Source organism: Podarcis muralis, chromosome 4, assembly GCF_964188315.1.
Source record: "Podarcis muralis chromosome 4, rPodMur119.hap1.1, whole genome shotgun sequence".
Lineage (NCBI taxonomy): Eukaryota > Metazoa > Chordata > Lepidosauria > Squamata > Lacertidae > Podarcis > Podarcis muralis.
In genome coordinates this window covers 11483263-11507791 of record NC_135658.1, presented here as the reverse complement: position 1 = coordinate 11507791, position 24529 = coordinate 11483263, and the positions used below count along the sequence as shown (strand labels likewise).

At 46.6% G+C, this 24529-nt stretch overlaps 1 protein-coding gene across 18 annotated transcripts in view; it reads left to right on the top strand.

The window, feature by feature from the left end:
- The window catches only part of TENM4 (teneurin transmembrane protein 4), a 625655-nt gene that overhangs the window by 550718 nt on the left and 50408 nt on the right, over positions 1–24529 (top strand). For all 18 annotated transcript variants that reach the window (XM_077926940.1, XM_028725942.2, XM_077926946.1 and 15 more), the window contains 5 exons: positions 5100–5219; positions 9761–10022; positions 17114–17381; positions 18979–19122; positions 21225–21474. In XM_077926940.1, the coding sequence (XP_077783066.1) occupies positions 5100–5219; positions 9761–10022; positions 17114–17381; positions 18979–19122; positions 21225–21474 (1044 nt within the window). The remainder of the gene's footprint in view (positions 1–5099; positions 5220–9760; positions 10023–17113; positions 17382–18978; positions 19123–21224; positions 21475–24529) is intronic.

The following is a 24529-nucleotide window of genomic DNA, read 5'->3' as shown; positions in this document are numbered from 1 at the left end:
CACACGTCCTTCCACAGTGGGGACATAGGTTCCTGGGCGGGAGTTGATCACAGTGAGGGTTTGCCAAGTGTGCCTTCCTCTTAGCACGTTTCTCCCTTGTGTCTTGAGTTCAACCATCTTCAAAGCCCATGACATCTTTGGTAAAGGATGTTCTCCAATTGCAGCGCTTGCAGGCCAGTGTTTCCTAGTTGCTGGTGTTTATATAACATTTTACATATTACACTTGCATTTAAACATGGGCAACCCTTTCACAGGAAAAGGGAAAGTGTAGTGCTTATGGGATTGAGTGTCGCTTCAGGGACTTTTCCCTTCTTGTCTTTCTGTTATTTCCTAGACAACAAGGTAAATTAATGTTTAGGAGTGATTGCATGAGACATGTTGCAGAATGCAGTGCGCTTTATTTCCTTGGCTGTGTATGGACCATGAACCCCAGCACTGCCTTTGCTCTGAGCAGAACTTTCCCATTGCACCTAAGGGGAAACAGAAACATTAACTTTAATCTCCCGGTGAATTATGCATTACTTAATAATGTGACAGGCCAAAATTACTGCATGCCTAAATTGCCGTCTGCTTTCTTGAAATCCAGTGATGAATTATCATTCCCAAAATATTAAGAAACCCCAAAAGGTCATTTAAACCAAAAAAAAAACTAGTGGAGAAGGCCCCTTTGGGAAGGACTAATTAAAAATGCTGACTAAATAGCTGTTTTCAGTGAAAAGAGAGCATCAAAACAATTTCCAAAATAACTTTAAAAGGCAAGCAAATTCATAAGAGGAAATATGTTAATAATTCATCGGATCGCTGAGGCTTCGGCTATGGGAGGGTGGAAATAAGTGTTGCTAAATTACCGAATATGCATTCCATATTGGCAAGGCAAGACTGATTGAAAGAGATCTCCTCCTATTAACAGGAGAGGTAATTTTATGTACATACATAGAGAGACTTCCCTGGGCAGAGCACAGAGAGGGAGAGGGTCTTTTGCAGTACCAGTTAGCTTGTTTGCAGTGTAATTGCATTTAGACCAAGGTCTTCTGAAGGAAACAACTGACTAAATTAGCATTAACCAGGTTCCTGTGGGGCTCGGTGCATTGTGGGAGAGGCGGCCTCGCCTCCAGAAAGGACGTGTTGACCCAGTAGAGGCCAGGTGCTGACAAGGCACGGCGTTAATTGCTTTTCCCAAACGGGGTAACTTTTATCACTTGGGGGAAATAGAAAAAAGGGGGGGAGAGACATCTTATCAGGCAAAGTGTAGGACTTAAACCTCTTCTTCATTTTTCACCCACCCATCCTTCCTTGGGCTCCCTTCACCCAAGTGCAGCCGGCCCGTGGACGGTCTGGGAATCAGCGTGTTTTTACATGAGTAGAATGTGCCCTTTTATTTAAAATGCATCTCTGGGTTATTTGTGGGGCATAGGAATTTGTTCCATTCCCCCCCCCAAAAAAAAAAATATAGTCTGGCCCCCCACAAGGTCTGAGGGACAGTGGACCGTCCCCCTGCTGAAAAAGTTTGCTGATCCCTGGACTAGACAACCCACGGGGTCCCTTCCAGCTCTACAAATCTGTGATTCTGTGCTGGTGCAGGGAGTTTATAATGTGTTCCTCCACCTTGGGACTGGAATAGTGCTACTCTCACTATCACCTCAAGGTTCTGCCACCAGCCAAGCCTCAGCTGGCAATAGTCTTCCCAGAGGTTCAAAAACCTCAGAGCCTTCATATATGCCTTTGTGTGGAAATACCCCAAACTCAGCAGCCTCTTACCTTATTTCTCACGCCAGCTCCATAAGCCAGTGTGTCTCCAAAAGTGCCTCAAGTTATGGTTTTATTCTGACTTCAACACATATTATTATTAGGCTGAGTGTGTATCCCTCCAGCTAAACTCACATCCAGTCATGTAAATCAATCTTCTACTGTATTAGTTACTTGAACAGCAAACAAACTTAAGACATGCAGATGATGAAAAATAGCTGGCTTGCGGTAGAAGGAGGATAAATGTGTGGTTGAATCTGAGGCCCCTTCTGCAACCACACAAAGGGTATCAGACCACTTTATAAACAGTCATAGCTTCTCCCCAAATAATTCTGGGAACTGTAGGTCAATAAGGATGCTGAGAGATGTTGAGAGCCCTATTCCCCTCGCACATCTACAATTCCCAGAGTGTTTTAACAATCGATCCCTCTTACTAGAGGAGAGCAGAGAACTCTCTAACAAACTACAGTTCCCAGAATTCTCTGGGGGAAGCGACAATGGTTTAAAGTGATCTGTCGTACCTTAAAACGTATTGTGCGCAGATGGGGCCTGAGATAAAAGAGGCAGATGAGATGAAAACCCAATGGCAAGGCTGCCATCCTCTAGGCTGCAACTCAGATGGGGAGAGAACAAGATCAGAGAGAGGCTTTTCTTCAGAGGAGGAGAACTGGTCTGGGCGGGATTAGATGTTCTAGGAATAACCAGTAGTAGAGATCAAGCTTTAATCAGCTGCTAACAGATCTGCAATGGGGAAATCAAAGCAGTTCTAAATGCGGAGACTAGGAGCAATAGGGAAAAAATAGAGCAATGCCCAGTTGAGACTGAAGAAGCATGGTTGCCACATTTCTCGGAGATCATCCCTTCTCACATCAAGAAGCCCTCGGCTCAACAAGCCAATCTGAGAAGGAAGGAAGGAAAGAAGGAAGGAAGGACTATTCCCTGCTCCTGCCACTCCTTTTAGTTCAGAGAAAATTTGAGTATTTCTCCCTAGCGTTCTCTGCTGGAAGAGCTCTTCTGGATTAAGCTAAAAGCTCATGTAACCAAGCATCCTGTTCTCACAGTGGCCAACCATATGGCCATAACAGGATGCAGGTGAGCAGGACCTGAGTGTCACAGCGCTCTCCACATCGGCAATTCCCAGCAGCTTTCATACAGAGGTGCACAGCCTCCAACAGTGGGCACAGCCACCATCATGTGGCAGGAAGTCGTACCCCATTGCTCTCCCAGAAACGGCACCAGAGCTAGGGCTGCAACACATTGCTCTCCCAGAAACGGCACCAGAGCTAGGGCTGCAACAGTTCAAGAAGGACACTGACAAACTGGAACGTGTCCAGAGGAGGGCAACCAAAATGGTCAAAGGCCTGGAAACGATGCCTTATGAGGAACGGCTAAGGGAGCTGGGCATGTTTAGCCTGGAGAAGAGGAGGTTAAGGGGTAATATGATAGCCATGTTCAAATACATAAAAGGATGTCATATAGAGGAGGGAGAAAGGTTGTTTTCTGCTGCTCCAGAGAAGCGGACACAGAGCAATGGATCCAAACTACAAGAAAGAAGATTCCACCTAAACATTAGGAAGAACTTCCTGACAGTAAGAGCTGTTCGACAGTGGAGTTTGCTGCCAAGGAGTGTGGTGGAGTCTCCTTCTTTGGAGGTCTTTAAGCAGAGGCTTGACAACCATATGTCAGGAGTGCTCTGATGGTGTTTCCTGCTTGGCAGGGGGTTGGACTCGATGGCCCTTGTGGTCTATTCCAACTCTATGATTCTATGATTCTACCTCAGCAGCTTTCAGTTCTGCGTCTTAAGGGTGCAAAGGGCCTTGCACCTTACAGGGCAAGCTTTGCTTCCAGTGAATATGCAGAGATCCCTGGAAATCTGCCAGCAATTGTTTGGTATCTTCCATGCATCGCTTGTTAGCATCTGTCTGTCTCGGGAGGATTCATAAGATGCATCCTTCGCCACACACCCATACGCAAACGGAGGCTGCAGTAGCAAAACCACAGAGCCGACTGCCTAAACTGGGGCTTTGTACTGAAGATTTAGTGCAAATTCATAAGACTTCGAAGGTTTGGTGTAAGTTCTATTTTCAAGTGTACCGTATTACACACACATAATATTTTTTTATCGTCAAGTTCTTAGCAGTTTTAATACATGTCTATTTTTTATTGTACCTCGAAATTTCAAATTGTTGAAAGCCTCCAGGGGCGGCCACTGGGAGGGCAGGATTAAGAAAAAAAATGTTTAAAAATATTTTTATCCAGCTCTACATTGAACATTTGCATTCGTATATAGATCATATACAAATAGGATTCTCTGAATCCCAGACTTTCCTCCACGCCTCCATGGGTTCCATAGTTATTCTTTTTCAACTGCATCATACAGTGTTCTCCATTTTTCCTTAATAGTCAATTGTTACCATAGTGTTGTTAAAATCCTGACAGTGTTTTTTATCGTTTACAGTGTTCTTCTAAATAAGTTATAAATTTTTCCCATTTTTTATTAAATTTATTGTCTGATCTTCCCAGTTATTTTGCCATTTCTGCATAGTCCATCATCATTATTAACCATTGTTCTCTGGTAGGGACGTTGTCTTCCTTCCATCTCTGGGCTAGAAGTATCCTCGTAGCTGTCGTTGTGTACATAAACAGTCTTTTCTGCTCCTTCGTTATTTCTGGACCTAAAATTTCTAGTAAAATGGTTTCTGGTTTTTTTCCACAAAAGTTACTTTAAACATTTTTTTCAATTCATTATGAATCATTTCCCAATATGCTCTTGTTATATTGCATGCCCACCACATGTGACAGAATGTGCCTTCTTTTTCTTTACACTTCCAACAAATATTTGTAGCTCTTCTATACATTTTTGCTAATTTAGTAGGAGTTAGGTACCAACGGTGGGATCGCGGGTGGCGCTGTGGGTAAAAGCCTCAGTGCCTAGGGCTTGCCGATCGAAAGGTCGGCGGTTCGAATCCCCGTGGCGGGGTGCGCTCCCATTGCTCGGTCCCAGCGCCTGCCAACCTAGCAGTTTGAAAGCACCCCCGGGTGCAAGTAGATAAATAGGGACCGCTTACTAGCGGGAAGGTAAACAGCGTTTCCGTGTGCTGCGCTGGCTCGCCAGATGCAGCTTTGTCACGCTGGCCACGTGACCCGGAAGTGTCTGCGGACAGCGCTGGCCACCGGCCTCTAGAGTGAGATGGGTGCACAACCCTAGAGTCTGTCAAGACTGGCCCGTACGGGCAGGGGTACCTTTACCTTTAGGTACCAACGGTACATTGTTTTCATATGGTTTTCCTTCAACATACAGCAGAGGACAGGATTAAAAATTAAGCTTGTGGCGCTTTCTCTCCTCCCTGCAGCCACCCTTGTGTGATTCGTGGGCAGGTGATGACATCAGACGGGACCCCACTCGTTGGCGTGAATATCAGCTTTGTCAACAACCCTCTTTTCGGCTACACTATCAGCAGGCAGGATGGCAGGTATGTATGTGGGCCCCTTTCTGCCTTTTCGTTGTGTGAAGTGCAAGGCTGGCTTCAAAGCAGAGGCTTGGCTGTGAATTATTATTATTATTTATTTATTTATTTATACATGCATACATACATACATACATACCCCGCCCATCTGGGTTTCCCCAGCCACTCAGCTTGTCTGTTTCATAGGGTGCTTGCAGATTCCTTTCGTTCCTTGCTGGGTGTGGACTGGCACTAATAAATAAGCAGGCTGTGAATTAGGTGGGGAAGTTAGAACCTTCCAACTTCTAAGGAAAGCTGCTACTCCCGATACTACCTTTGAAGGTGACCTGGAAACTACAACTAATCCAGAATGCGGCAGCTAGACTGGTGACTGGAAGCGGCTGTAAGACCATATGACACTGGTCCTGAAATACCTGCATTGGCTCTCAGTACATTTCTGGGCATAATTCAAAGTGTTGGTGCTGACCTTGAAAGCCCTAAATGGCCTTGGCTCAGTAGACCTGAAGGACCGTCTCCACCCCCATCGTTCTACCCGGACACTGAGGTCCAGTGCCGAGGGCCTTCTGGCGGTTCCCTCACTGCAAGAAGTGAAGCTACAGGGAACCAGCGTCCTCTAAGCATCTCAGGTGCATGTTGCATTGAAACATTGGAAACCTCAGTGGAGTTGCGGCTGTTTTCCGGTGCTGTGGCTGAGTCCTAGCCACGCCAGGAGAATATAGGAGCGGGGCATTCCAAGGGCACTAGGGAGAGCCCTGCTAAGGCTGTGTGCATGTCCACCTCAGTGGGAAAATTCGCAGGGCCAAGCTGTAAAACTCGCTCTTCCTTTTTCAGCAACAAAATTCTCGCTTTGAGCCATTGACTAGGTAGGACTGCAGACCACACGCTTCTGAAAGAGCTTTCGTAAAGGCCAGGGCATCATCGGCGGCCCTTGTCAGAGAGAACGCTTTGATCCTTCTTGATAGGAGGAGAGTTTTGCTGGCGGTTTTCGTTTTGATTCCGCCGGCTTGGGTCTTATCTCTCTTTCTCTTTCCTTCATCGCTTCTTGGCCTCATCAAGGTAACTTCAAGGCGAAGGCAGGAGCTGGTGACTAGCTGCATCTCCCGCAACAACAATGTCGCCTCTGTGTTTTCCTCACCTGCTTGAGATCGATTCCTTCCCTTTTTCCCCCCAGTTTCACGGTTGTGCCAAAAGGAAGCACAGATCTAAAGTTCATTAGAGTTCACTGTTCCTAGCAACTCCCCTCGCCAGTGAGGCAAAGAGATGTTTTCATTTATAAACGACCCTTCTTTTTTCCAGCCGCTTGTTGAACTCCTTTTTATTTTTAGTATTTAAAAGGAAAACAACCCCAGTCCTTTTTGTAGTCTCTCTCTCCCCCCACACACACACTTCATACTCAGCCCCAGGCTGCTTTCTAGGCTTTGCCAAATGCTAACTAGCTGTTAAAAATGCCCTCATCAAGACTTAAATGCTCTTAATTTCGCTGGCAAGCAACAAATGGAGGCTTTTAAAAGCGAACGGCCAGAGTTTTTGATGTCCCTATTTGAATTGCAGAATAAACATCTCACTTCGTTTATATATATAAATAAAGAGGTTTTTAAAAATGGAAGCATTTTATTATCACTTCATGGCAAAAAAAAAAAATCTGTCCTCTCTAAAGCACACATTTGGGATGATTCCAGGTTTTGTCTCCAGGGCTGTACACACTAACCCATTCAAAGCACAAAAGTGTGGGTTTCCCCCAATGTGGAACTGTTTAGGCCTATCCTTACTGTACTATTTGCATTCTAGACTGCCGTCAACGGAGGATGGGTGTAGTTATTTTATTGTCCTCTTCATGGGTTATCCTGCACTTGCCCCAGGTGCATAAAGAAAGAAGTGGGGGTTGCAATCTTTATTTTTACTGATATTTTATTAGAATAATTTCATTTATAAAAAGACCAAGTGAGAAAAGATATAAAAAAGTGAGCGAGATTGGAAAAAAGGGGTAAATTGTTTTACATAACCGTATTAATATGTTGTTGTTTAGTCATGTCCGGCTCTTCGTGACCGCATGGACCAGAGCACGCCAGGCACTCCTGTCTTCCACTGCCTCCCGCAGTTTGGTCAAACTCATGCTGGTAGCTTCGAGAACACTATCCAACCATCTAGTCCTCTGTCGTCCCCTTCTCCTTGTGCCCTCCATCTTTCCCAACATCAGGGTCTTTTCCAGGGAGTCTTCTCTTCTCATGAGGTGGCCAAAGTATTGGAACCTCAGCTTCAGGATCTGTCCTTCCAGGGAGCACTCAGGGCTGATTTCCTTCAGAATGGAGAGGTTTGATCTTCTTGCAGTCCATGGGACTCTCAAGAGTCTCCTCCAGCACCATAATTCAAAAGCATCAATTCTTCAGCGATCAGCCTTCTTGATGGTCCAGCTCTCACTTCCATACATCACTACTGGGAAAACCATAGCTTGAACTATACAGACCTTTGTCGGCAAGGTGATGTCTCTACTTTTTTAAGATGCTGTCTAGGTTTGGGATCGCTTCTCCCGAGAAGCAGGCGTCTCTTAATTTTGTGACTGCTGTCACCATCTTCAGTAATCATGGAACCCAAGCAAGTAACATCTCTCACTGCCTCCATTTCTTCCCCTTCTGTTTGCCAGGAGGTGATGGGACCAGTGGGCATGATCTTAGTTTTTTTGACGTTGAGCTTCAGACCATATTTTGCCCTCTCCTCTTTCACCCTCATTAAAAGGTTCTTTAATTCCTCCTCACTTTCTGCCATCAAGGTTGTGTCCTCTGCTTATCTGAGGTTGTTGATATTTCTTCTGGCAATCTTAATTCCGGCTTGGGATTCATCCAGCCCAGCCTTTTGCATGATGAATTCTGCATGTAAGTTAAATAAACAGGTACATATGTATATTCTTATTATCCTAAAACACATATAATTGCCAATAACCTAATATATTCTTCGTAAGCTCATTCCAGGTATCATTGTATTCATCCAAAGAAAGTTTGTGTCAATAAGCTGTCCATTCATAAATTGCCAATGTTGCCGTGTTGTCAAGCCATTGATTAAGGAGAATCGTTATCTCTGTTCTTCCAGTTCATCAGCATCAGTCTCTCAGCCCCCATTAGGGCAGATGGAATCTATTTTCGCTGTCCTGTTGTCAATTTCCATACAATGGGCATACAGTTCAAGAGAATATTCACCTCTGAAAATCTCATTTTTTTTCCATAGCGTCTTCTTTATATTGTCCAGCAATCTTGGTGGTTTCAGCCTAGGTGTATGCCCACCCACAGCACCACTGGGCAGGTGTGAATACGTTGTTGGGACCCCCTATGTCTGCTTTCATTCGTTGTCAAGATGACACGCTGTGGGGGAACGCAGAATCAATCTGCAATGAGTGTTTCTTTTTGGAACGAAGCCGGTTTCTCAGGAAGTGCTTTTCAGGGGCAAAGAATACTCCATATGTTAAGTTGTGGGTGAACATATCAGACGACACAGCGATTCTTCAAAACAGCTGTTGTTTATTCACAGGCCAGAACAGAACTAAACTGAAGGGTTCAGCCAGCCTGCTTATATAGAGCTCCACTAGAACGTAACAGTAACCACTTTCTGTAACTAGCCAATCACTGAACGTCACTTTCAATCCCCTATTTGCATAGGTGGACCTGAGTGAAAACTATCTACAGTATCCCCCTGCCGGCCCAGGGTGAGAACTTCAGTACATAACACCATAGATCTGGATTGTGTGCAGACCAAAAAATAACAACTACCACATTTTTCCATGTATAAGACGCCCCCTATTTTGGGGGACTCAAATTTAAGAAAATGGGGGAAGATGGCACTTTTTTGCAGAGGACTGCCCAGAGTTGTTGAATTTTTTGGGATTGCTGAAAACTGCTCATACACCGCAAAAATCCACCTCTTGTCTGTCCCATCGCTGGCAGATGCTCCCAATCGCCCGCCCAATTGCCTCAAGAGCACCCAATCAACACCACCCATTGATTCAGCAACAAATAATATGCACAATGCCCGCTGACAGCAGTAGCAGATAATAATAATAATAATAATAATAATAATAATAATAATAATAATAATAATTTTTATTAATACCCTGTCCTCCCCAGTCAAGACCGGGCTCAGGGCAGTTAACACCAGGTATAAAAACAATTGATTAAAATACAACTTAAAAACAAGATTAAAATACAGCATTACAATGCAGCCTCATTTCAGTAGAAACTCAAATCAAAAAAATTTGGGGATGGAAACGTCAAATCTTCACCAAGGCCAACTGTCCTCATTATGCACTATCCACGTATAAGATGACCCCCACTTTTAAGCATAATTTTTAGAGAGAAAAACCCTAGTCTTATACACTGAAAAGTATGGTCGTTTCCATTGATTCTATAACAAAATGCTCCTTGTGTACACCGCTTAAATTAGACTGGTTCTCAGGTTCCGTCCGGTGGTCACTTTCCAGCGTGACCTGGGAACTGAGAAGCTCAGTGAAGGGTTGAGCTGCACAGGTTTCCAACGCCTGGTTCTTGTGTTTACATTGACAGCTTTGACCTGGTGACCAACGGCGGCATCTCCATCATCTTGCACTTTGAGCGGGCGCCTTTCATCACCCAGGAGCACACCCTCTGGCTGCCGTGGGACCGCTTCTTCGTCATGGAGACCATCGTCATGAGGCACGAAGAGAACGACATCCCCAGCTGCGACCTGAGCAACTTCGCCCGGCCCAACCCTGTGGTCTCGCCTTCCCCTCTGACGGCGTTCGCCAGCTCCTGCTCGGAGAGAGGTCCCATTGTCCCGGAGATACAGGTAGGACCACAAGGGGGAGAAAGGGCATTTCTGATCGCAGGTCCAGCTTGTCTGTACTGAGCAGGGAGGTTGTGGTCTCAAAGCCCAGCTCAACGTGGGAAAAACAAGCAAGCCAAACCATAGCTGTCAACCGTCCCTTATTTGGCGGGAAACTCCCTTATCCCAGCGCTGTGTCCCGCTGCTGTCCCTTACTGATGATGTCCCTTAAATTTCCCGGGTTTCATGCTCGCCCGGCTAGGGAGGGAAGCAGCGGCTCGGGGTCCTCCGTGTTGAGAGAGCACGCAGACGAGCTGCCGCGTCTCCGCTCTCCCTTTTCCCACTCAGGGGCACGTCTTGAGGTGATGGGTGGCGGCGGGCAGGCAGGCAGCCCCTCTCTTGGGAGACTTCTTCCGCGCTGCCATGGGAAGCCGGAGGCGGCAGCGGCAGCTGAGGAGGCGGCCTGAGGGAGGAGGAAGAGGAGGGGATGGGGAGGGACGCAGAAGAACGGCGCTTCAGCGGCCGCTGCGGTGCTGCAACCGCCTCATGCTAGGCTTGCGGGTGGCGTGGGCGAGAGTCTCTCTCCTTCCCTCCCTCTCTCTCGGGCGGGGAAGGGCTGATGGAACTCCTCGCGCCAGGACGACGGCAGCCCCGACGTGCTGCTTAGCATACCCTCCAACCAGTGCAGCATCTTAATGTAGTGATTTCCCCCTCTGCATCCCTTTCATAACTCTATTTTTATAAATCATTTGTCCATCCATAGTTCAATTTTTTACTACAAGTGTTCTGTCAATCCTACCAATGTATGTAACTCTTTACAATAGCTTTTCAACTAAATTATAACCTTTCCCCATTCTTTATTGAAGAGGTCCTCTTCCTGGTTTCTAATTCTGCCTGTAAGCTTTGCCATCTCGACGTCGTTCATCAGTTTTGTCTGCCACTCTTCTTTGGTCTGAGTTGTAGACCCTTAGGATCATCTAGTCCAACCCCCTGCAAAACACAGTCAGTGGCAGCAAAAGCAGCATGGCTCCATGAGTGCTGGATTTCTGAATAATCTAAACAAAATCCCTTATTTTGGCTGCTGATCCCTTATTTCCAAGGCTGCTGGTCCCTTATTTTCAAATCTGTAAGTTGACAGCTATGAGCCAAACGGACGCGTACATACGTTAGAACCAGCATTAACAAAATATCGTGTTGTGATTAAAGCAGCGATAATGCCAGATTTTGAAAAAGTAAGACATTAAAAAAAACCCAGTTAAAACGAATTTCAGCACATCTACAAGTCAGCTTACAGGCCAGCCAAAGCCTTTTCTAATTATAAATCACTCTGTCAGAACTAAACTGATATTACCCTTGCTGGTACCTTTCCCAGGAAATCAGAGGCTCACTATGTCAGGTTCCTATTGGAAGACCGGACAAACGCTAGAACATTAGCAGTGGCGAAGTTTTTATCGGTGGTTTCAAGAACCAATGATCCCTATCTTTAAGTCTGAACAAAATGCTTGTTTAACCTGGAGGTAAGGTAAAGGTAAAGGTACCCCTGCCCATATGGGCCAGTCTTGCCAGACTCTGGGGTTGTGCGCCCATCTCACTTAAGAGGCCGGGAGCCAGCGCTGTCCGGAGACACTTCCGGGTCACGTGGCCAGCGTGACAAGCTGCATCTGGTGAGCCAGCGCAGCACACGGAAACGCCGTTTACCTTCCCGCTATAAAGCGGTCCCTATTTATCTACTTGCACCCGGGGGTGCTTTCGAACTGCTAGGTTGGCAGGCGCTGGGACCGAACAACGGGAGCGCACCCCCCGCGGGGATTCGAACCGCCGACCATGCAATCGGCAAGTCCTAGCCACCCGCGTCCCTAACCTGGAGGTGTAGGCTGTCTGAATTGTGCATTGCTTTGTAACAATTTGTTGGGTCTCTGGACCGTAATAAAGATTTTATATATAATTATAAATGCCTTTGCTTGTGAAAAGGCCAAACTACATGTTGCATGTACAGTGGTACCTTGGTTCTCAAACTTCATCTGTTCCGGAAGTCTGTTCCAAAACCAAAAACATTCCCAAACCAAGGCGCGCTTTCCCATAGAAAGTAACGCAAAATGGATTAATCCGTTCTAGACTTTTAGAAACTACACCTAAAACAGCATTCTATATTCAGATAGGTAGCCATGTTGGTCTGACGCAGTCGAAATAAAAAATATAAAAATAGTCCAGTAGCACCTTAGAGACCAACTATGTTTGTTCTGGGTGTAAGCTTTCATGTGCATGCACACTTCTTCAGATACCACTTAAAACAGCAATTTAACACGAGTTTTACTATCTAACGAGACCATTGATCCATAAAATGAAAGCAATAAACAATGTAGTGCAGTCACACAATGAATCCATCAGTAGCTGAACTGGGTTCCACACAGTCACAAAAACAAACAAAAAAGAGCCACAAAAACGCAAAATAAATCTTAAAAACAGCCAGATCTCAGTATATCACTCAAAACGGAAGTGTGGCACTCAAAACAGAAGTGTAACACTCAGAACGGAGCACGTTCAGCTTCTGAAAATTGTTCGCAAACTGGAATACTTACTTCTGGGTTTGCAGTGTTTGGGCTCCATGCCGTTTGAGTACCAATGCATTTGAGAACCAAGGTACCACTGTAGTTTATTTTCTGGGCAGGCACCGCTAAATGCAAAGCAACCACGGATGGCAGACTTGAGAACCAATGTGTTTGGAGGAGGGGCAGGCAAGGGTAAAACTTCCCTTGCCCCCAATTTGTCTGTTCAAAATCCTCCTCCTCAGCTGCCATTTTCTCCCAAGAGGGGAAAAAGATACAGAGGGACAATGCCCTTTCCTTAAATGACAGAAAACCAACTGGGGAGAATCTTTAATAGACCAATGCCCTCAAAGAGAGGGTTAAACAGCCACTCGCATAGCATTCCTTCCCCCTGTTCAACCTGATACAACTTTTTTAATCTGAAGAAGTGTGCATGCACACGAAAGCTCATACCAATAACAAACTTAGTTGGTCTCTAAGGTGCTACTGGAAGGAATTTTTTTGTTTGTTTGTTTCAACTTTTTTAATGCTTTGCATCTAAAAAGGGGCAGGATTTTAGCATTTGGGAGAGTTGTGTCCATGCTTTGCATTCAGAAGGTCCTATTTCCAATCCCTGATATCCTGCCTGAAAAATGGAGAGCTGCTGCCAGTCAGAGTAGACAGAACTGGTGCTAGATGCAACGGCGGTTTTGACTCGTAAAAAACCAGCTTCCTGTGTTACTCATGCAAAGTACGCATGGCCTTTCCCCTCCTTATACAAATACACACACACACACTTCTCTCTGCACAAATGCTTACTTCCCCTCTGGGTCTCGGACTAATTTGCATAGGCATTTGCATATTTTTGATATTTAAAGCTTGCCGCTCACGTCGCCATTATTTGTTTCTGCCCGTATCTGATCGACTGGCAGGGAAACGCCGGTTAACAACAGTCACCAGCGGAGACAATCTGCAATTGTCTCTGCTGGGGAGAAGGGGGGGGGGAAACCCCTCACTCCCAGAGCTATGTTATTTACAATTCGATGGGAGGGAAGGAAAGGGACTTGGAAATTATCACTCGAAGGCTTTGCAACATGCAGAGAGGGGGAATAAAGCAGGCAAAAGGAATCCAGATTATCTGGCATCTTGCATTGCCTCTTCTACCCAGCAGCCACTGGGTGAAAGGAGCAATGGGGTGAGATTTTTCAGAAACAGAGGGAGATCCCAGTGTGAAACCTACCTGGCTTGTGGGTTGAGAATGCTTCTTTCTAAGAAGCCTATCCCTTGGGAAGGGACTGTGGGTTAAACCACAGAGCCTAGGACTTGCCGATCAGAAGGTCGGCGGTTTGAATCCCCGCGACAGGGTGAGCTCCCGTTGCTCGGTCCCTCCTCCTGCCCATCTAGCAGTTCGAAAGCTTGTCAAAGTGCAAGTAGATAATCTGATCGGCAAGCCCAAGAGGCTGAGTGCTTTAGACCACTGTGCCACCCATATCAGTGCCTGACAGAGGTAGATTTAGGGGGTCGCCTTCACTGGGCACCAAGCCAATAGGGGGATGCTGCAGCAATGATGAACAATGGAAGGCCAGAGGCAAAGGGGGCACCGAATTTTGTCACTGCCTAGGGCGCCACAGAAATGTTAAAGCCCAAAGTCTGCCACGGCACCTGAAGACAGGCAGTCAAGATTGTGTATCCACAGTGGCGAACAGAGGAGGAATGTGTGTTCCAAAGTGTGTGTTCCATGTGTGTTCCAAAGTGCTGCCATTTTGGAATTCCTTGCATCGTTTTGCACCAAAGCCTTTCGCTGCTCTTTGCTTTCTCCCACAACTGACCTTCGCTACGAGACACTGCAGTCGGGCAAGGAAGATGGGCCACAGCAGAGCCAAGCAATGATTTAATAACACAGCATCAGGGCAAGATGTTGCAAACAACGCTTTCTCCCCATGCGAAGACAGATTGCATTAAAGGGCCACCTCCCCTTCCTTGGCTTGTAACTGGCTGCGTTGGATTCCAGCATGCCTGGCAGATAAGCTTGTAAAATAAGTTTAAAAAATAAAAAAAAGACAAGTCCCCGGCTTTTCCCAGTTCTGTTGTTTCTTCGAGCTCATACCCAGCAAGCTATGTAAATTGAAAAGGCTGCATTCGGGGAAAGTAAATATGTATGAGATCAAGGAAACGGCACTATTAACTTTCCAGGTCTATCAGTTTGTCGAGAGATGCAAAAAAAGCTCCGGGCTTATAAATTATCACTTCGGGGAAATATTTTGGGTCCTTGCTAGTAGCTCAAAGCAACCCTTTTCTTAATTATTTATTTATTTTCGCAATTTAAAGTGGCTTGGGGGACACATGAAAAATTAACATTTAAAAAAAAAAACAACTGGTAGGATTTGCCTAATCAAAGAAATCTCCGTTGATAAAATATATGAGATTTAAGTGGACTAATCAAGGAATTGCTTAAGTTTACATGAATCTAAATCCATGAAAAAACAATAGCTGAAAATGGGGGGGAAAGACATTGTTTCATTTCTTAGTTATGCATATGTGTCACACAGCCAGCACTATGTTAGAAAAGGCATTTTCTATCAACTGTAACGCTGTGTGAAGCATCCATTATTCCTGAGTCACCAATGATTGCCTAACTTTTTGCAGTGTATCCTCTCCCACACACACACACACACACACACACACACACACACACACAATCTAAGACCCTGCATTGGAAATGTGCACCAGAGATAGCCAACACGGTGCCCTCCTGATGTGATTGGACTACAACACCCATCAGCCCAGACCGTTGGCCACACTGACTAGGGATGATGGGAGTTAGAAGTCCCAGTACCATTTGGAGAGCACTGCATTGGCTACCCTGTCTGCCTTCTGATCAAATAGAAATGTTTGCTGCTGCAATCCTTTTCATTGGCATCCATCAGTCCCGAGAGACAACGGAGTGTGCCTCGGGAGGTGAAGTTAAACTGCTGTGTTAGTGGTACCAACGTGATATCCCTGGAGTGTTATTGAGGTCCTGGACTGCTCAGATGACAAGACACACACACCCTCGGCCCCGTTGATGTGGTCCAAAGGAAAGCAGAGCAAGACGTTTGGCACCAGTTTGGCTGCAGGAGTTGCCGGAAGGAAGCATACAAGCATCCAAATGCCTTAGGGCCTCCACTCCAGATTTGTGTAGGTTTATCCTGTTGCCTTTGTCCATGGAGTTATCTTGGCAGGGATACTGGAGTGGCTTCCAGGTGGAACACGTTTGGTCAAAACTCTCCACTATGACCTGTCCATCTTGGGTGGCCCTGCACGGCATAGCTCATAGCTTCTCTGAGTTATTGAAGCCCCTTTGCCACGGCAAGGCAGTGATCCATGAAGGAGGATCTTTGCCAACAAAGATCTGCCAACAAAGGTCCGTATAGTTAAAGCTATGGTTTTCTCAGTAGTGATGTATGGAAGTGAGAGCTGGACCATCAAGAAGGCTGATCGCCGAGGAATTGATGCTTTTGAATTATGGTGCTGGAGGAGACTCTTGAGAGTCCCACGGACTGCAAGAAGATCAAACCTCTCCATTCTGAAGGAAATCAGCCCTGAGTGCTCACTAGAAGGACAGATCCTGAAGCTGAGGCTCCAATACTTTGGCCACCTCATGAGAAAAGAAGACTCCCTGGAAAAGACCCTGATGTTGGGAAAGATTGAGGGCACAAGGAGAAGGGGACGACAGAGGACGAGATGGTGGGACAGTGTTCTCGAAGCTACCAACATGAGTTTGACCAAACTGCGGGAGGCAGTGGAAGACAGGAGTGCCTGGCGTGCTCTGGTCCAGGGGGTCACAAAGAGTCGGACACGACTAAATGACTAAACAACAATTCCTTGGGCTCCTGAACCACCTTCCGGGGAAGACCATTCCACTGGCAAACAGCTCTTACTGTCAGAAAGTCCTTCCTGGTGTTCGTTTTGGATCCCTCCAGAGCAGGAGAAAACAAGCTCACCTTGCAGAAGGAGCATTGTCTTCAAGAAATCTCGAAGCCTTGAACGAACGAAAACAAATGCTTCTGGATCTTCAGGTTACTGGAACAAAATTCCCCGCTGATCACAGGGACGCTGTTAGACCTGTTGTGTGTGTTCATGCAAATAAATACATCTGTTATTATTCATGGTGCCATGATGGTTTTATATATATAGATAATTGTAATTCTTGCAATTGTATGTTTTTAAAACCTTTATGTTGTCTTTTAAATTGTTGCAACCCTTTGTGGGACCTTAGAGTGAAGAGCATGTTGATAATAATGATATCACAGTTTTGTTTATACCAACTAAGAAGTCCTGCTGAGTTCAAGGTATGGATGGATAAGATTGCAGCCTGAGAGTGATGAGCATCTCTTAGCTTCCAAAAACAAGCTTATAAATTATTTTTACTTATCGGTGTGTCTTATCGTGGGTGTATAAAACCAGAGTTCTATCTGTGAAATCAGTTTTCTTTCTTCTTCTTTTTAAGAAACGCACATAAACATCTCATAAATCGCAGCTCTGTGTATGTTTCTTTACCTGCTTGGTATGTGATATAATAACACACTTTGGTGTGATGCTTTTTTCCAGGCCTTGCAAGAAGAGATTAAAATCTCGGGTAGCAAAATCAAGCTGAGCTACCTGAGCAGCCGTACGCCTGGCTACAAATCGGTCCTGAGGATCAGCTTGACCCATCCTACCATCCCGTTCAACCTCATGAAAGTCCATCTCATGGTAGCTGTAGAGGGACGCCTGTTCAGGAAGTGGTTTGCTGCCGCCCCGGATCTCTCCTACTACTTCATCTGGGACAAGACTGACGTCTACAACCAGAAGGTGTATGGGTTATCGGAGGCCTTTGGTAAGAGCTTGCTCTCCATCCCGTATCACATGAGCTTCCCTATCCATTCAATTGGCCGATGCCCTTTTGCACCTTCCACCACCATCTGGCAGACAGGACAACGCTAGAGCAGGCATAGGCAAACTCGGCCCTCCAGATGTTTTGGGACTACAACTCCCATCACCCCTAACTAACAGGGCCAGTGGTCAGGGATGATGGGAACTGTAGTCCCAAAACATCTGGAGGGCCGAGTTTGCCCATGCCTACACTAGAGGGCTTTTGCCGCCGCTGCTCCTGAACGGTGGAACTCCTTGCCCCAGGACGACATCCACCCGGCTTCCACCTTGTTGATTTCCTGGCACTTCTAAATACCGTTTTATGTTTGGCCTGCCTTCGGCCCAGCTCACAACTCATTAATTTCTTTCTTTTTTTCCTGGCTCTTTTGGGTGTACGATTTATTCTTTTTAATCTGCTGCTCCTTGTTCTTCTTTCATGCTTTGCTTGGCTTGGTTTTGGGGAGGACTGATTGCTTTTAAACGTCTGGTGTAAGTCACTTCCAGGGTTTCTGTGATGGCAGGAGGGAAAGGTTGTTGTTGATGGTGGCAGTCCCGCCCCCATCAAGTTGGAGAACGGGAGTGGGATGGAGAATTTTAGTTGCTTCCTCCCTTCCAAGTGGAAAAGCTGAGCCAGCCTACATCCACGACTTAAGCAATTACCATGGGCAGAGCAAGGAGTATTGCTCAGCCTGTTTTTTTTACCATTTGCTGGGAACTGGAACTTGGAGCATGTGGCTGGCCACTGCCTTGGGCCTGATCCTGCAGCAACTTCCTTCTTTCCTTACACTCCATAACTGGGGTGCCTTCTGTTGCCCCCAGACAAACTTCAGCCTCCAGGCCCTGAGAGAGAGAGAGTAAGGAGCTTTCCCTCACTCGCTGCTCACCTGCTTAATCTACCGTATTTTTTGCTCTATAAGACTCACTTTTTCCCTCCTAAAAAAGTAAAGGGGAATGTGTGTGCGTTTTATGGAGCGAATGCAGCTATCCCAGAAGCCAGAACAGCAAGAAGGATTGCTGCTTTCACTGCGCAGTGATCCCTCTTGCTGTTCTGGCTTCTGAGATTCAGAATATTTTTGTTCTTGTTTTCCTCCTCCAAAAACTAGGTGCGTCTTATGGTCTGGTGCGTCTTATAGAGCGAAAAATACATGTGGATTGTGCTAAACAGCACGTTCTCTTTCTGCGTTTAGTTCTTTCTCCTCCTGTCCTGCATCAGTGGACATCTCTGCCCGCTAAAGCAGAAAAAAGGTGCAAAATGCAAATCGGAAGACCTTGAGCGATCCGTGTCTAATAAACACGTCCCTGATCGGGCCGTTTTAAAATCATTAGCGCATTTGTTCAACACCTATTACTACGCTGACCTTTTTTATAATGCTCCGTAGCCTTTAAAAAGGGATGCTCTGCATGGATGTGACGATGTTTTAAATAAGTATCTGCTGTAGCCTGCAGAAATCCCCTTCTTGCCAACCCGGCCACCCAATTAGAAACCTCCGTTCTGTGCTGAGTGTGCACTTCTAAGGCCATTAAGCTGCGGGTCTCCATTTCTCTCTGTCTCTCCCTCCCAGTTTCGGTGGGCTATGAATACGAATCGTGTCCGGACCTGATCCTGTGGGAGAAGCGAACGGCGGTGCTTCAAGGTTACGAGATCGACGCTTCCAAACTCGGAGGGTGGTCTCTGGACAAGCACCACGCCCTCAACATCCAGAGCGGTGCGTCGGGTCTTCTTGGCCCCAGCTTCCTCCTTCTCCCCACGCCGCCCCGAATTGCAAATAATAAAAATAGCACAGGGGTTGACACAGTTGCACGGCAAGCGGAAGCTTGATCGCCATTAATAATTCAGCCCAAACGAGAGAGGGGGCGCACACACAAAGTGTGCGCGCACACATACATTTCTAACAAATTATTTATTGCAACCTACATATGGTGCCAACCTCTTTGGGTGTGCATGCAGGGAGCCACTGGCCTCTGCAAATCCCTTGCAAGCATTTTCCTTCTGGCAGAGATTGCCCTGAGTGCCGCCGTCCTTCTAGAGTAAGCGTTTGAATTCCGGTGCATCTGGGATGAGCGGAGGAAATCCAGGCCCATGGTCTGGGGGTCGCAGCCTAGATTTCCATAGATTTCCTCTGCTCACGACACAGAGGTGCGTCCTTTAGAGGAGTTGCGTTGCAAAGAAACCTGAGCAGGACTAGAGGGTGGTAGATCACAGTGGGACAGCAAGGGACCTGTGCTGGGAGATCTAGCAGAGCGGTTGTTTCCTGCGTGGCTGGTGGCTCACTAACACATAACTAAAAAAGGTAAAGGGACCCCTGACCATTAGGTCCAGTCATGACCGACTCTGGGGTTGTGGCGCTCATCTCGCTTTATTGGCGTACAGCTTCCGGGTCATGTGGCCAACATGACTAAGCCGCTTCTGGCGAACCAGAGCACAGCACGGAAATGTTGTTTACCTTCCCGCCAGAGGGGTACCTATTTATCTACTTGCACTTTGACGTGCTTTCAAACTTTAGGTTGGCAGGAGCAGGGACCGAGCAACGGGAGCTCACCCCTTCGCGGGGATTCGAACCGCCGACCTTCTGATTGGCAAGCCCTAGGCTCTGTGGTTTAACCCACAGTGCCACCCGCGTCCCAACACATAACTAGAGTGGGCCAATAGAGGCCCCTGACCTTGACAGGGGAGCAGAAGGTACTAAAAATGAGATTTTTGAAGGATCACCCATGATGTCATGCTTCCTTTTGACTTGGTCAGAATTGGTCGTGTTTTTAAAGATGTTTAATGAAAAAGTACTATTATTACAGTCGTACCTTGGTTTTCGAACAGCTTCGTTCTCGAATGTTTTGGCTCCCAAACGCCGCAAACCCAGAAGTGACTGTTCCAGTTTGTGAACTATTTTTGGAAGCCAAACATCCAATGGGGCTTCCATGGCTTCCGATTGGCTGCAGGAGCTTCCTGAAGCCAATCAGAAGCCATGCTTTGGTTTTGGAAGTCGAGCAGACTTCCGGAACGGATTCTGTACAACTTCCAAGGTACAACTGTATTATTATTATTATTGGTAGTAGTAGTAGTAGTAGACCACCCTTCATCTGAAGATTTCAGAGCGGTTCACAACATAAAAACACAAATAAAAATAAGAACAAAACCAAAGCAAACTAATAATGCCCCCCTCCATCCCACAAGCATATTTAAAAGGACATAGAGTGTTAATCAGGGATACAACCCCAGAGTCGTCCGCGACTGGACCTAAAGGTCAGGGGTCCCTTTACCTTAGAGTGTTAATCAGCCAAAGGAATGCTTTTGCCTGGTGCCTAAAGGTGTATAATGAAGGTGCCAGGTGAGCCTCCCTGGGGAGAGCATTCCACAAACGGGGAGCCACCGCAGAGAAGGCCCTGTTCTCATGTTGCCACCCTCCGGACATCTCGTGGAGACGGCATACAAAAATTAGCTCCTATCTTGCTCTGAGGCTTGGTATAGGAAGCAAGGAAGCTGAAGGGGTAACAGGGTTTAGTGAGCAGGAAGAGGCTGTGGCAGAGAGCAGTCTAGAATCAGAAGCTGAAACAGGAGGAGAGAGGAGCGGAGACAGGCGCGTCGGCATAGTCTCAGATTGCTTGCCCAGGAGAGAAGGAGATTTAGGCAGTCATTGGGGACCTTCAGCCTCCACATCTGTCTCATAGTGTCAAGACCCCTGAGCCGTTCCTGTTTCTTCCAGCAAAGCGTTAACTTCACTTACGCTGTGTGATTTATTGCTGGCTGCAGCCTCCAAACCCTTCGCAGCAGAGTCACCCCCTCTCTGTTTTGCTTTCTGTTATTCTCCAGGTATCCTGCACAAAGGAAATGGGGAGAACCAGTTCATCTCCCAGCAGCCACCTGTCATAGGGAGTATCATGGGGAACGGCCGCAGGAGGAGCATCTCCTGCCCCAGTTGCAATGGCCTTGCCGATGGGAACAAGCTTCTGGCTCCTGTTGCCTTGACTTGCGGCTCAGACGGAAGCCTTTACGTTGGGGACTTCAACTACATCCGAAGAATCTTCCCCTCCGGAAACGTCACCAACGTACTGGAATTAAGGTTAGGAGGGGATAGATCTGTCTACTACTGTGTCTCTTTTGAATTTGTGCATCCATTAAATAATAATAATAATAATAATAATAATAATAATAATAATAATTTATTATTTATACCCCACCCATCTGGCTGGGCTTCCCCAGCCACTCTGGGCGGCTTCCAACAAAATATTAAAATACCGTAATGCATCAAACATTAAAAGCTTCCCTAAACAGGGCTGCCTTCAGATGTCTTCTAAAAGTCTGGTAGTTGTTCTTCTCTTTGACATCTGGTGGGAGGGCGTTCCACAGGACGGGCGCCACTACCGAGAAGGCCCTCTGCCTGGTTCCCTGTAAATTGCCTTCTCACAGTGAGGGAACTGCCAGAAGGCCCTCGGCGCTGGACCTCAGTGTCCGGGCAGAACGATGGGGGTGGAGACGCTCCTTCAGATATACTGGACCGAGGCTGTTTAGGGCTTTAAAGGTCAGCACCAACACTTTGAATTGTGCAAGGAAACGTTCTGGGTCCATTTCATCTCATTTTTATGCTAAACTGTGATTTTTCTTTTAAGCAACCCACACAAAAACCCATGTTTTAAATGCATATTTTCTCTCTCTCTCGAAATGTGCATTTCTAAACGTATGTTATCCTAAAATCCAGAGAAGTGCAGAATCCGAGAGACTGTGACAACACCGCCTGCACGTTCAAAATCTGCAAAGAGCCAGTTCCACAAGCCCCCCAGTTCTGATAGCCAGCTTGAGCTCCGACTATTATGGGATCCAGCAGCTAATTGAGAGCAAAACTTTGCAACGAAAGGACGGACAGGGCAAATGGGGCACAGAGAAGGCTTTGCCTAAGAAGCCGAGCATCTCCTTGGCGGCGCTTCTGCTGCCCACGCTGCAAAATTAATATGCAGCCCCAAGGAAATATCTAATATTGGAAGGGTAGCAGGGTAATGGGAACATTAGAGAGTCATTCATAAGTAGGACAGCAAGTTAGCTGTGATTTATAGGTCCCAAACCTTCCTGAAGCTACCTTCTTCTTGGCCGTCCTACCAACTCCCTGCAGAACAGGAACAAGTTGGAAGGGACAGTGCAAGCCAATGGAGAGCTCTGCAGATAAGGGCAGTAAGTTCATAGAAGCGGGCAGGAAGCCTCTTTAGGGATTTGAGGGTGGGCTTTCTGCCCTCAGAAATAATGGAAAGGTGACCTGCCATTGGAAGGAATTCTCCCCCTGTGTGCTTCCCTTGTGTCCATATTAGTGGAAAGGCAACAGCGCTGAGAAGCTGCCAGAAAGATCTGTCCTTGACTCCTGCGACTGCCTCGAAAACGCAAGCAAGAGCCGTAGAGGGTTGGGTTTTAGTATTGTGCAGCAGCAGAATCCAGCGCAACAGCTGTGCTTCGCAGAAACTCCTTGCACAAGTGTTTGTGCAACCTGCCGTTGCGTTCTCTTTGTGCAACAACATCCCAGCAGAGCAAGTCATACAGTTAAGTGGCTTTAGCGTAGCACTAATGCAACCCATAACGTCCACACATCTAGAGATTGTGAAAGGGTTCGTTCCGAGCCTACCTTCGCTTTGAGTCTGGGGCTTCTAAAGAAATTAGTCTAAACCAGACAGGAGCCTACTTCCAAATTTCCTTTCCCACTCAAGATCCAAAAATTGTGGAAAGGAAGTGTTGCAGTCTTTTCCCACAGCCCAATTTCAAGCTAATGTGGTGTAGTGGTTAAGAGCAGTAGACTCGTAATCTGGGGAACCGGGTTCGCTTCCCCGCTCCTCCACATGCAGCTGCTGGGTGACCTTGGGCCAGTCACACTCTTTGAAGTCTCTCAGCCCCACTCACCTCACAGAGTGTTTGTTGTGGGGGAGGAAGGAAAGGAGAATGTTAGCCGCTTTGAGACTCCTTAAAGGGAGTGAAAGGCGGGATATCAAATCCAAACTCTTCTTCTTCTTCTTCTTCCTTAGTTAGCATTAAAAAATAATAATGCAGGGACAAAATTGCAGGCACATTAAGTGGCATAAAACCATTTTGAATATGGTGTTATTAAGCATCCAGTGTTTAGGACTCTTAGAAACAAAAAATCTGGACTGAGACTGCTTTGGGTAAAGGTTTGTTTTAGAATAGTTTCCTTGTCCATGTTTCCATGCAAACTACAGCTCTTCCTTCCATAATTCTCTGTAAATCCTGGGGTGGACTAGCCTATGCTTAGCTCAGAGCGTTCTGGAATTCTGGTCTGGATCAATCCTGGTCTAGACTTTACAAAGCCATTCCTAAATCAGATGAGATCATAGCGGGGAAGGAGGGGCTATGTTCAGTGGGAGAGACATGCTCTACATGCAATAGGTCCCAGCGTCAGTCTCCAGCATCACTCCTTCCAAGTAGGCAGCATGTGTGAGAATGACCCTGGGGAGCTGCTGCCAGTCGGAGCAAACAACACTGGTCTAGGTGGGCAAATAATCTCAATGAATTTAAAGGCAACCTTCTGCCTAGCCCCCAGCCCCCCCCCCCAAATCCTTTTCCAGATCCTCAGAAGAACAACTTACTTCCTTGCCTGCAAAGTAGGCATACTCTGGTATGAAAGCAAGACTTCAGCCGTTTCTTGTGTGCTTAAACACCCAAGGATCAAGGAATTATTAAAGGCACACAGACTGGCTGGTCTCAGCTAACGGCCATCCGTGGAAACTGTGGCCTTTTTGGAGGGCGCAAACATTTTTTAAAAACTCTGTGCCTCTTTCAAAGCCCGTTCCCTTGGAGACTGACTGCCATTTCAGTGTGGTTTCTTCATAGGAGGCCCTGTTTTCCAGAGGGCTGTAAAACGGGGTTTCGGAAAAGGTTGCCGCGAGGGAAGGTTTGTAACTTTTGTTCGGGAACAACGACAACAACAAAAAGCAGCCTCAACATCAGCGCGGCTCTCCCCTCTCTCTCTCCTGCGGCTGCTTTTGGAGCCTCGCTCAAACGTTTTTTAAAAATACACACCGACGTGCATTGTTGGCCGCGATGCTGCAGCTGCTAAATTGCCTTTCTGTAAAATAGAAGACTGGTGGTACGAACTGCTTTTCCCCACTTTTTCTTAAGACACT